This window comes from Perognathus longimembris, chromosome 6, assembly GCF_023159225.1.
Source record: "Perognathus longimembris pacificus isolate PPM17 chromosome 6, ASM2315922v1, whole genome shotgun sequence".
Classification (NCBI taxonomy): Eukaryota; Metazoa; Chordata; class Mammalia; order Rodentia; family Heteromyidae; genus Perognathus; species Perognathus longimembris.
This window is the reverse complement of record NC_063166.1, coordinates 68,883,738-68,894,908: the sequence shown is the minus strand read 5'-3', so window position 1 is coordinate 68,894,908 and position 11,171 is coordinate 68,883,738. Positions and strand designations below refer to the sequence as shown.

General features: G+C 51.6%; 1 protein-coding gene across 2 annotated transcripts; it reads right to left on the bottom strand.

Moving 5' to 3' along the window:
• Positions 1-119: 119 nt before the first annotated feature.
• Positions 120-8,784, bottom strand: Tp53inp2 (tumor protein p53 inducible nuclear protein 2). 2 transcript variants are annotated; one of them, XM_048349049.1, is made up of 4 exons: positions 8,558-8,784; positions 4,665-4,839; positions 3,959-4,247; positions 120-3,511 (listed from the first exon to the last, which is right to left on the bottom strand). In XM_048349049.1, exons 2-4 carry the CDS (start codon positions 4,786-4,788, stop codon positions 3,238-3,240), a joined length of 687 nt encoding a protein of 228 aa, XP_048205006.1. In that variant the 5' UTR covers positions 4,789-4,839; positions 8,558-8,784; the 3' UTR covers positions 120-3,237. The 2 variants fall into 2 exon arrangements, with proteins under 2 accessions (XP_048205006.1, XP_048205007.1); XM_048349050.1 differs by having other exon boundaries at positions 3,959-4,127.
• Positions 8,785-11,171: the final 2,387 nt, after the last annotated feature.

Below are 11,171 nucleotides of genomic sequence, written 5' to 3'. Positions count from 1 at the left end.
TCCTTTGACACACACATACACCAGAACCAAAGCCAACATAATAATACCCTGTGCCTCAACTGCTTCAGATTACACAGTGCTCCTCAAATTTTAGCTCCACTCAGGAAGAATGCATAATGTGCTTTAAATAGATTTTTATTTGTTTTTCTTTATATTAATTTTTTTCTCCCATAGAGGAATAGCAATGCAATCTAACAATCAGAATCCTGTTACACACATACACAGGCATGCCACATGACCAAGTCAAGGTGTTTGTGTCCTTGAATCTGTTGACACATCACAACATGGTCAACCAAAGTCTCTTCATTTCAGCCAGTCTCAACATAAAACACCCAACAGAGATGCATTCAACTTGGTTCCATTTGGAACTAGGTGGCAGGGTAGGGAGGAAGTTATTAGAAGCAGGCTATGGTTTGTCTGCATTCAGTCCCCTCACGTAAAGCTATGAATCCTGGGAGGCATCCAAGAGCCCTGATGAGGTCCTTGTTGCACCTAAGACTTGATGGGTCATAGCAAGTTGATTGGAAGGTTTCAGGCAGGGGACTAGGGAGCAGGCATACTCCAAAACAGCACCAAACTGCACTCATACACACATGGTGCCTGCTGGGGCCAGACTGACAAAGGTTAGAAAGTGACATCCAGCTCAAGAGAACCACTTAGACTTATTGGGGAAAGCTGGAAGTCACCTTTTGATATAACTGGGACTCACTCTAGAAACAGGTCCCTCTGACATCCTTAGTTTTGGCAAAGTGCTGGTAGTACTGACATTAATACAAACTGGTACAAACTTCTCTAGGATCTCTGAAACCAAGTGAGACAAACTCTCTCACCCCTTCCTGTCTAAGGTTGCATAGGACTTTGTGGATTCTGGTTCCCTTGTGTATTCAAGTTCTGTAGTTTATGAAAAAATCCTGAAGCATGCTCAAGGTGAAAGGCACATACACAATCAATACAGTATGACAAGGTCTGATGCTTCAGGAGTCAGACTAGCAGGAGACTGAGTAGTGTTGGTTCTTAGAAATCTCTACATAATTAAAATATTGCCACACTCCAATGCTACAGAATTTATAGGAAAGTACAAAAAAAAATGAGCTTTGCAACCAGCCAGGTGAAGAGATTGGAGAGTTCTAGAACTACAGGAGCCTCCAGAAATACAGGTAAGAGTCAAGGCCTTCTGAAATTTAAGTCAAATGCCCCATCACTCAGACTCTTCTCCCACCAAGCAGGATCATGGGCACTGCTCAAGATTGACCCTAGGCTCCGGCTGGCAGTGAAAAGTAGGCAAGAAGGGCTGGAGGGAATTACAGCTCTTACAAGTGCTGAAGACCCTAAGCTGGCTGGGAAGTGACCTAAGGGTAGCTTGAAGAATAAAAGTACTATGTTGTAACTGAAGAATTTGAGGAGAGAAAGAAGGTCATCTGATTGAACCCATGTAGCTAGTGTGGGGTCTTTGATCTCCCTAGAGTATGATTTTGGCGTTTTCCTTGGAATAGAAGACCACAACAGGGCTTCTGCCCCTATCCCAGCATCCATAGGGATAGCTCCTTTCTCCTGCCCCCACATACCACATCAGGCCAAGGGGTAGAGAATCAGGGAGGACAGCTGCTTTTGCCCTTAGGAATGCAGTATGTTCTCCAACCCCAAGTCTGGGGTTGAAAACTCAAAACCTGGAATTGGGGTGAAGGGGAATATCTATGTTAGTATATAATAGGAAATCTTAAAAGTTTCAAAGAAGAAAGAGCACACACTAGAAAAGGACAGCTAGAAAGAGAATGGGAAACAACTCCGGGCATTTTAAGAGGCTTTTGCTGGTGTCTAAGCCCAAAATTCAGTCCTAGCACAAGTAGGAAAGCTGACCCCCCCGTCCTGTATGCCTCATCCAGGGATTCCGATCCTTTTCTCCATACCTGGAGGGGAAGGGAAGGGGGCCATAGGGCACCAGTTCTCCCCCAGCAACCTGGAAAAGGAAAATCCCTGGAGGAGAAAAAGAAGAGGGCCCCTGAAGGCCCTGAGCCTAGACAGGGAAAATTTGGGGACTGAGAGTAGAGCTCTAGGAGTGTTTATTAGCCAGCCATACTAGTTGTTAAGACCAGAGACAAGAGCTTCACCCCACAGCTTGTCCTTCTGAGCATCATTCTGCAATCTTCCCTTGGGGTATGTGCTCTTTCTCTGACCAGAAGCCCTCTGGCCTGCATCTCCCCTAAGCTAATTCTAGCACCTTAGGCATGTGAACAAATAAATGGCCAGGATAGCAGGCCCTTACCCAGCCTCTACTCCTGGGGTGACATATAAAGGTGGGATGGCAAGGTATTAAGCCCTTCAGACTCAGGGACCTGAGGAGGGGTAAATTTAAGGAAAAGACTTGGAAGGTGTGACTATAGGAAAGGGAAATCTGGGCTGACTCCAGGCTCTGGCCTGAGAGCAGGGCTTTGTCTTCTCAGAACATACACAGTACGAGCTCCCATCCTGCCCTGCTCCCTTACAGCTTCTCAACCTGTCTGTCCTGTCTGCATCTCCAAGAGGCTGCTCTTTCCCTCCATTTATCCCTCCACCTTCTCCCTCGAAACTCACATTTCACTGCCCTCTTCTACATACTTTACCTTTCTAGGCCTAAGCAGCTCTCAGAAGCCCAGCCCCTCAGAACAGGGAGAAGGGGAAGATTAGAAGCAAAACCCTGAGCCTGACCCCTGACTGACTGGCCCAGGCATGGCAAGTTGTACTTGGTCAGGATGAGGCTCAGAGTCCCTTTTCTTCATCCATTTCGGAGGGAATTGCTAGGAATGAATAGGGGAACAGGAGTGAATGTAATGCCAAAGTAGGAAAGGGTGAATCCTGTAAGGTAGGAGTTAAAGATGGGGTATGAGCCAGATCAGAGCAAAAAATGGCTCCTAGAAACAGGGGGTGCGGGGGGGGGTGCAAAAGGGCAAAGTAGGGAGAGACAGGGATACAGGGATGGGAGTCAGAAAAGTATGGAAGATGGGGAGTGAGAGTGAGGAGACAGGATTAGATGCTGAGTTTGGGAAGGATGAAGGGGGCTGGGAGAAGGAGGGACTCAGAGGTGGGTTAGAGGATCCCAGAGGGGGGAAAAACCAAGGGAGTTAAGAAAGGAAGGGTCACCACCCCACCTGACACACTTAAGGAAGGTGTGGTGTCCCACCCCAGCAGCCCCTCGAGCAGCACACTGGCTGCTGCAAGGGATGCAAAGACGGTGAGGGATCCATGGCGCGGTGGGGGCACTCAGTAGTTGAACTGGCGCTGGCACGGCTGGTAGATGAAGCTGCCCTGGTGCTTCGGCCGGCGAGGGCGGCTCTCCCGAGCGCGGTTCTGCCGTTGCACCACCTTGGCGCTCAGCGCGTGGCGCTCGGCCCGCTGCCGGGCCCGCTGCAGCCGCCGCGTCTGGCCCGCCTTCTCCAGCAGCACAGCTCGCGCGGGCAGAGGAGCCGCGGCGGCGGCGGCGGCGGCGGCGGCGTGGTGCACGGCCCGAGGTTCACGGCGGGCGACCACCAACTCTCTGCAAGGATAGAGCGAGTGGGGCTCTGTCGGGGTACCTGCAACCGGGGCACCGCAGGCATCTCCTACTCTCACTCTGCGGGTCAGTGGGGGTACCTGACATCCAACTGGTGGGTACAACCCTTCTCCGGACACCAACTGGAAATGCCTCCTTGGTTCTAGTCCCTGGGACGGGTAAACTGGACCAGGAAGAGGGAGGGAGGGGAGACAGCCCCCAACTCCCAATCTGTACAAGCCCCTGGGCAGCTCCAACCACCAGGCCCTCTCTGGTCTGAGTCTCTAAGCCAGGTCCCAGCAAGCCCCGCCCCTGCCTCGAGGCCCCGCCCACCGCTCGAAAGCCCCGCCCACCACCCCCACGCCCTCTACCCGAAGGCCTTTTTTTTCATAGCAGGCCTCAGACACCTCCGCCCCCACCCCCCCCCCCCCGCTGCCCACACCTGCACCTCACCCTTCACTGAGATCGCCGTCGGGCAAGACAGCCTCAGGGTGCGGGGAAGGAGGCCCGGGCTCCAGCACGATGGTGCTGCCGGTGACGTAAACAGACATGCTGGGGTGCTCGATGAGGAGGTCCTCCAGGGGGCTGCTCTGGAGGCGGGCGGGCCCGAGGCCGGGACCCTCTGCAGTAAAACAGGCGGGAGGGGTAACAAACCAGCTCTCGTCCATCAAGGAGGGCGCGGGTGGGGGGCGGCCGGCAGGGACCGGGGCGGCCCCGGGGCTGGGGGGAGCCGCGTAGCTGTCTACGGGGTGCAGGAAGGCGGGAGCCATGCGGAGGAGGGGGAAGAGCGGGGCGGGGTGGGGGGGGAGGGGACACACACATACCGGACACAGGGGGCGGGCGGGGAGAGAAAGGGCATCGTTAGTCAGACCCGCAGCCCTGTGCGTCGTCCTGCCCAGGCAGCACCCATGGGAGTCTTTCCCGGATGCCCCAAGGGACCCCAGGGGGTGGGCCCCCAACCCTGCCGCTCGGGGACAGACAGGAGCCCAGGCTTGCAAGGGAAGGGGACAGGGTACCCCACTTCCAGGGTCCCCTGAGGCTCCAACCTCAGTTTGCCAGTTGTCTTGGGGACCTCCAACCCCCAAGGAGCGATCTTCCCCTCCACTGCCGTGTGCTCCGGCCCAGGAGTCAGAGTGCGGACCGGGGTCTCGGCTCTCACCCGGCAGGTCAATGATGAGCCAGCCGTCCACTTCATCCTCTGCCGAGACGAAGGCGCCGGGGCAGTCGGACTCTTCAGGAGGCGAGGGGGTGCTGAAGAAGAGGCTGGTGAGGCGCTGGAACATGGTGGAGGGGCGACACGGCCTCAAGGGGGCGCCCTATGGCAGTGTAAAATCCTGGGGATCACAGCAAGGCGTCAGGATGGCTGAAGTCCACCCCCGCCGGCCCCCATTAGTGAAAAGAATGGGGGTTGGGGGGGGGACTTTTGATGTCTTTCTGCATACAGATCCAGGCTTTTCTGTGTGAACTTAGGAAGTTATTTACCTGTGTTGTTTTTTTTTTTTGTCAAATGACTACTAATAGTAAGTACCCTTTTCTGGCCTCTAATAAGAATTAAATGAGTCAGGCACTCATGGCTCACACCCATAATCCTAAGTACTCAGGAGGCTGAGATCTGAGGATCGCAGTTCAAAGCTAGCCTGGGCAGAAACATCTGTGAGATTCTAAGCTCTAATTAATCGGAGAAAAAAAAAAGTCTGAAGTGGAGCTGTGGCCCCAGTGGTAGCCACTAGCCTTGAGCAAAAGAAACTCAAAGCCAGGTACAGGTGGCTCATGCCTGCAATCCTAGCTACTCAGGAGGCTGAGATCTGAGAATCGAGGTTTGAAGATAGCTGGGACAGAAAAGTCACCGTGAGACTTATCTCCAATTAACCACTCAAAAACCAGAAGTGGAGCTGTAGCTTAAGTCATAGAGTGCTAACATTGAGCACAAAGAAGCTCAGGGACAGCACCCATGCCCAGAGTTTAAAAGGGAAAGAAAAGGAAGGGAGGGAGGGAGGAAAGGAGGGAAGGAGGAAGGAAGGAAGGAAGGAAGGAAGGAAGGAAGGAAGGAAGGAAGGAAGGAAAAGATGAAAGAGGGCGGGAAGAACTCAAGGACAGTTCCCAGACCCTGAGTTCAAGCCCAGGACCAGTACAAAAAAGAATTGAATGAACCAAACACTTAACAGGGTCTGAGTACACGATAGTCACTCAATAAACTAGTAAACAAGTTACTATAAGGTTCTGCAGGAATTTTGAAGGCCTGATATATGACCAACTCTATCACAGAAGGTCTCCAAAAGACGAAACATACAAATTGGACCTTGAAAATAGAAATTCTCCAAGCAGGGAATGAATTGTCCATATTGTGATTATTATCATAAAATATAAGTATCCATGTGATGGGCACTATCAAGTGGACAAATATTACCTCACACAATAAATATAGAAAGTGGGCATATCTCTCTTTTGCAGAAGAAAACAGAGGAAGCTCAGGGAGGAAGGTAATTTGCCCAAGGTCACATAGCTAATAAGACAAAGGTGAGAGATTTGAACCTGTGTAGTCAGAAGCAGCATTCACAACCACTGTAGTATACTGCCTTTGCTTGCTGTGTGTCTTCATTAGGCATTTTGAACTTGGTGACTGAAGCCATAAAGGACTTTGAATTTCATCATGATTTCCTAAACAGCAGTCGTTTACCCCAGAGACTAAAAACGACTGTGGAAGCCTGTGTGGCTTGAAAAGTGCTGGCTAGCAGAAACCCCACAGAACTACTAGGATCTCACAAATGAGACTGGGCAAGCTTCATACATATCTGTCAGATGAGATATGAAGATCCTAAAATCCTATTCCCCATAGTACCTCCCCCCACTGAACCCCCCCCCCTTTTTTTTTTCCAGGATCCTGCTCAAGGACAGCATCCTGGCCAAGAGGAAAATGATGGGGTTGCCTGGCCCCAGTGAGACTGCAGGTCAGTGGGAGGTGATGAGGGAGGAAGGGATTTGATAGGTCCCAAAAGCCCTAATGATAAGCACTAAAGGCTGGAACAGAACCCAAGCCATCACCCAGTCCTTTTCTGGGCTAAGATAAGGAATGAAGATGCCAAAGTGGTATCTATAGATCTACTCCAGCTGATTTTGCAATCTAAGAGAACAAAAGTCAATCCCCAAACATAACTAGGCAGTAGTGGAGCAAGTCTAGTCTCAAGTCTTTGAACATCCAGTCCAAATTATATACAGGTAGGAAAGCCTCAACAGAAAATATCCAAGGATATAATGATCCAGACGTTAGGGAAGTGATAAGGTCGTTGATCCAGCCACAGCCCCTCCGCTCAGCCCACCTCCATAAATATCTGTGGTTCTTGGTACCAAGATTCACCACACATCTCCCAGACTACCTACTGTATACCAAAGCCTGCACTTAGCCTGTTCAGTTAGAGACCAACAGAAGAAAGGGAGGTTCCAAGTAGGTACTCCCTCCCTGAGGTCAAATAGCAAGTCAGTCAGCCAAGAATGACAACCCCACCCGCCAACCAGTGCCTTTCCCCTCCCTTGACCACTCCAGGGTATGGCTCTTGGATTTTCTTTCCCAGCCTGCCAGCTTCCTGGTTCTCAGATTCCCAGCTCTGGCTCCAGGAATAACTATTCCCTTTTATAACTACAACATCTGTGTCCAAAGCCACCTTTAGCCCGGCCCATTCTTGAGTAAACCCTAGCCTGGGCATAAGGTTCCAGGTACAGCTTCTATGTCCACCCATATGGAAGGTCAGAAGCTTTCCTCTATCCCCTTCTACCCCTCTGTGAGCAGAGAAGAGGGGACAGCTCAACTTCTGAAATGCCAGCACTAAGGAATATTGAGTCCCTCCTAGTCATTGACAGATTTGGAAGCTGTGGAGAAGATGAGGAGCTAATAGAGAGAACCTCACCTCACCCTTAACCAGCATCAGCCCTAGAGACATCCAGAGGCGGGCAGCTAGTGACTCACTTTTCTCTGGTCAAAACAGCTGGGAGAACAACAATTCTATTGGGCTCTAAAGTACAGTGAGGGTAGAGGGAATCAGGGCCATGAATGAAACACAATCTCCAGAGATCTTATGGAAAAGGGCCAGGGATTGAGGAGCATAGGAGCCCTTTATCAGGATGGGTGCAGAGCCCAAAATAGTCTCTCAAGGGAAGAATGTGCAACTTGTTACTTAAATTGAACTCCTATCATATATATGTCCATGACTATGTATCCATCACTTTACTCAGTAACCCTGACTCTAATTGGCTATGAGACTTCCAGTGAAATACTAATGCTCTCTGTGCCTCAGTTTCCCTTTCCATGAAATGGAAACACACACACACACACACACACACACACACACACACACACACACACACACACCTCTAGGGATTGAACTTGGGATCCAATCCCTAGTACAGCCAAAACAGAAAAAGAGAAAAAAAAGATCTCCGTGTTTGGAGGCTGAGTGACATCAACTAAGGCACCGCACACAAGTCCCGGATTAGGTTGTTATTATGTTAGTCCTTCTGGGGCGGAGTCTGAAGCGGGAGAGGGGATTCCACTACCATCTGGCGCTGTCCTAAAGACTTGGATCTCCAGGCTGGCTTCATCCCCTAACGAATCCTCCCACCCCACCCCCACACCAACCTAGATCCAGCTGTACCGTGGGACCCTCTCTCAGGTCGCAAGTTGAATGCAGGAGGTCAGAGGCTTAACCCCAGCCCAAGATTACCCAGGAAACAGCTGAGTGCCCTCTGGCCCCGCTTGCCTTTTCTGCGTCTCTCACCCTTGGCCCAACCCGACACAGCGCCCACCGGGTCACGGGAGGACAGCAACTCAAGCCGGGGGGGGGGGGGGGGGGGGGCGGTGCTGGCCTTGGTGACGTCTCAATGTCATATGCAAATATGGCGACGTCACGACCTACCGGCGTGCGGCAACCAATCGCAAGCGGGGAAAGCAGCCCCAGCGGCCGCCGGCGGAGACAAACAAAGGCCAGAGGGCCGGCGAGGGGTGCAGGGCGTGTCCTGGGGCGCGGGGAGCCCCTGGGACCCGCACTAATCAGGACTCACCTAGGGGCTGGAGCGCTGCGGCGGGCGGGGATGCGTGAGGTAGTTTGTGCGGCCGGGCGTCCCAGGGTGGCCGGCTGCTCACAGGCTGGGCCGCATCTTGGAGCCGCCGGGCGGGTAGGTGGCAGCGCGAAGCGAAGGAACGCTCCGAGCGGCTGCACTCACCTGCGGGGCTGTGAGTCTGTGCGGCCGGCTGCGGCGGGGCTCACGGCACAAATTGGAACGTTCAAACAGCTGATTGTGACGTCACAAAGGGGCCCGCCCGCCGCGCGTCACCTGCCGGCAGAGCGGCGGCCAATCACAGGCTGTGGATCCCCCCCCCGTCCCCGCCCCTTCACCGCTTGGTGGCGGCGGGCTCCAGCAGGGAAGTCGCGTTCTGAGCCTCGGGGAGGTGACTGCTGGGAGCGTGGACTCCTGGTCCTCCGTCACTCGCAGACCTCTCACGGAAGGCTACCCCAGCTCCTTCCCACAGGTCCCCCTCTTCCTGCTCTGCCTGTACTTGTACCAACACCCTCGACTCTTCCACTCCTTCCCACATCGCCTGCATGACCCCCGATGTGTCTGTACCCTTTTTTAAATTACATCTCCCCGTGCACCTCCTTTCTCCACATTGCCCTTCGGCCTACTCTGCCTCTACTGTCGCATCTCCCTTATCTCTACACATTTTCTGTTTTTACACACACACACACACACACACACACACACACACACACACACATCTCTTTCTCCCTCAGCAAACTTGAGGGAAAGGGGACTTGCCCCTTCCTAAATTGCAGGGGAGCACCTGAAAATGTGGGAGAGTTAGGTTGACGGGAAATTTTGCAAAACAGTAGGACTTGGACAGGAACTGCTCTGAGCCGAGTAAACATTCACTTAAAGACAGCTCAGCCCTGGAATGTTTGCACACCTTATTAACTCCACGTCGTTACCGGAACTGGACAGGAGAGACACGACAGGGATTACTAGAACTGATTTACACACGGAAAAACAGGTTTATGAAATCTCACTGTTGGTGTGTGAATTCATACTTAGGGATGCGTTAAAAAAAAAAAATTATTGGGCATCTACTGTTGCCACTAGGAGACCACTAGCCAACATTCAACACAACAGCTGTGGGTTTTTTTTGTTGTTGTTGTTGTTGTTGTTGTTGTTGTTGTTTTGGCCAGTCCTAGGCCATGAACTCAGGGCCTGAGCACTGTCCCTGGCTTCTTTTTTGCTCAAGGCTAGCACTCTGCCACTTGAGCCACAGCGCCACTTCTGGCCATTTTCTGTATATGTGGTGCTGAGGAATCGAACCCAGGGCCTCATGTATATGAGGCAAGCACTCTTGCCACTAGGCCAAATTCCCAGCCCCACAGCTATGGTTTTTATCTTCACAACAAATCCCCAAAAGTATTATTCTCAATTAACAGTTGAGTAAACACACTGGGAAAGCCTAGTTCCCAATGTAATTACCTGTAACCAATGTCAGAGCCAGGAGTTAAATGCATATTTCCACTCTACTTGCAATCAGTGTTTATAGTCCAGACTCCTTCAGTCTCTCCAGGAGGACCTGGTTTCCAGTCCTGTGCCCTAAACTTGCTGTGTGCTTTCAAGCAAGTCAGGTTACCTTTCTAGGCCTCCGTTTCCTTGTCATATTCAGGCTTTCTCAGAGCTCACTGTGAGAGTCTTCTAAACTCTCCATCTTCAAGATTCTGCCAATTCCGTGATTCAGGCCCTGGCTCTCCTGATGGCCTACATGACACCTGCAGAGAGATCATAGATACATATTCTCAGAATGTCCAGCGCCAAGCCAGGTGCTGGTGGCTCATGCCTGTAATCCTAGCTACCCAGGAGGCTGAGATCTGGGGATCATGGTTTGTGCTCCAAAGCCAGCCCAGAGTCTTCAAGACTCATCTTCAATTAAACACCAGAAAACAGGACGTGGCACTGCTGCTCATGTGGTAAAGAACTAGCCTTGAGTTGATAGAGTTCAGGGAGAGTGGCCACGCCCAGAGTTCCAGCCCCACTATGGACAAAAAAAAAGAATGTCCAGGGCCAAAGGCTTTAATTTTCTCAGTAGAGGAGGGCTATTGAGTGAGGTTCTGGGAGCTACCCGCCCGGCTAACAGGAGCTCGTCCAGAAGATCATTCTATGGACAGAAGGAAACAAAACCTATCCCAGACTAATTTGAAGCCAAGTGAGGACCCAGCCCTAGAAGATCTGGGAAGTAATTTCCAGAGGCTACCTGGGAAAAGGGAAGGTGATATTGTGTTCCTTGGAGTGGTGACCCCAAAGTGTCCTCATTCCTCACTTGTCACAGACACTTCTTGCTTAAACCTCTACCCTCTCTTGGGCTCCTTGCTGACTAGATAATCCCTAACACACCTCGTCTCTTACACCCACTGTTTGCTCTAAAACCAGCTGGCAAAGCCCCACACTCCGAATGGCGTTCGTGGTCTTCCATGCTCCAGACCCAGTTCTCTCCAGCGCCATCTTCTCTCCTCCAGGCACTTTGTGCTAAAGTCAAACTCCCCATTAGACTCTTCAATGTGCACTAACCTCTGTGATTTTCTTTAAGCTTTCTTCAGGACTTTCTGAAATCCAGATTTTTACTGTTGTCAAGATTCTACTTACA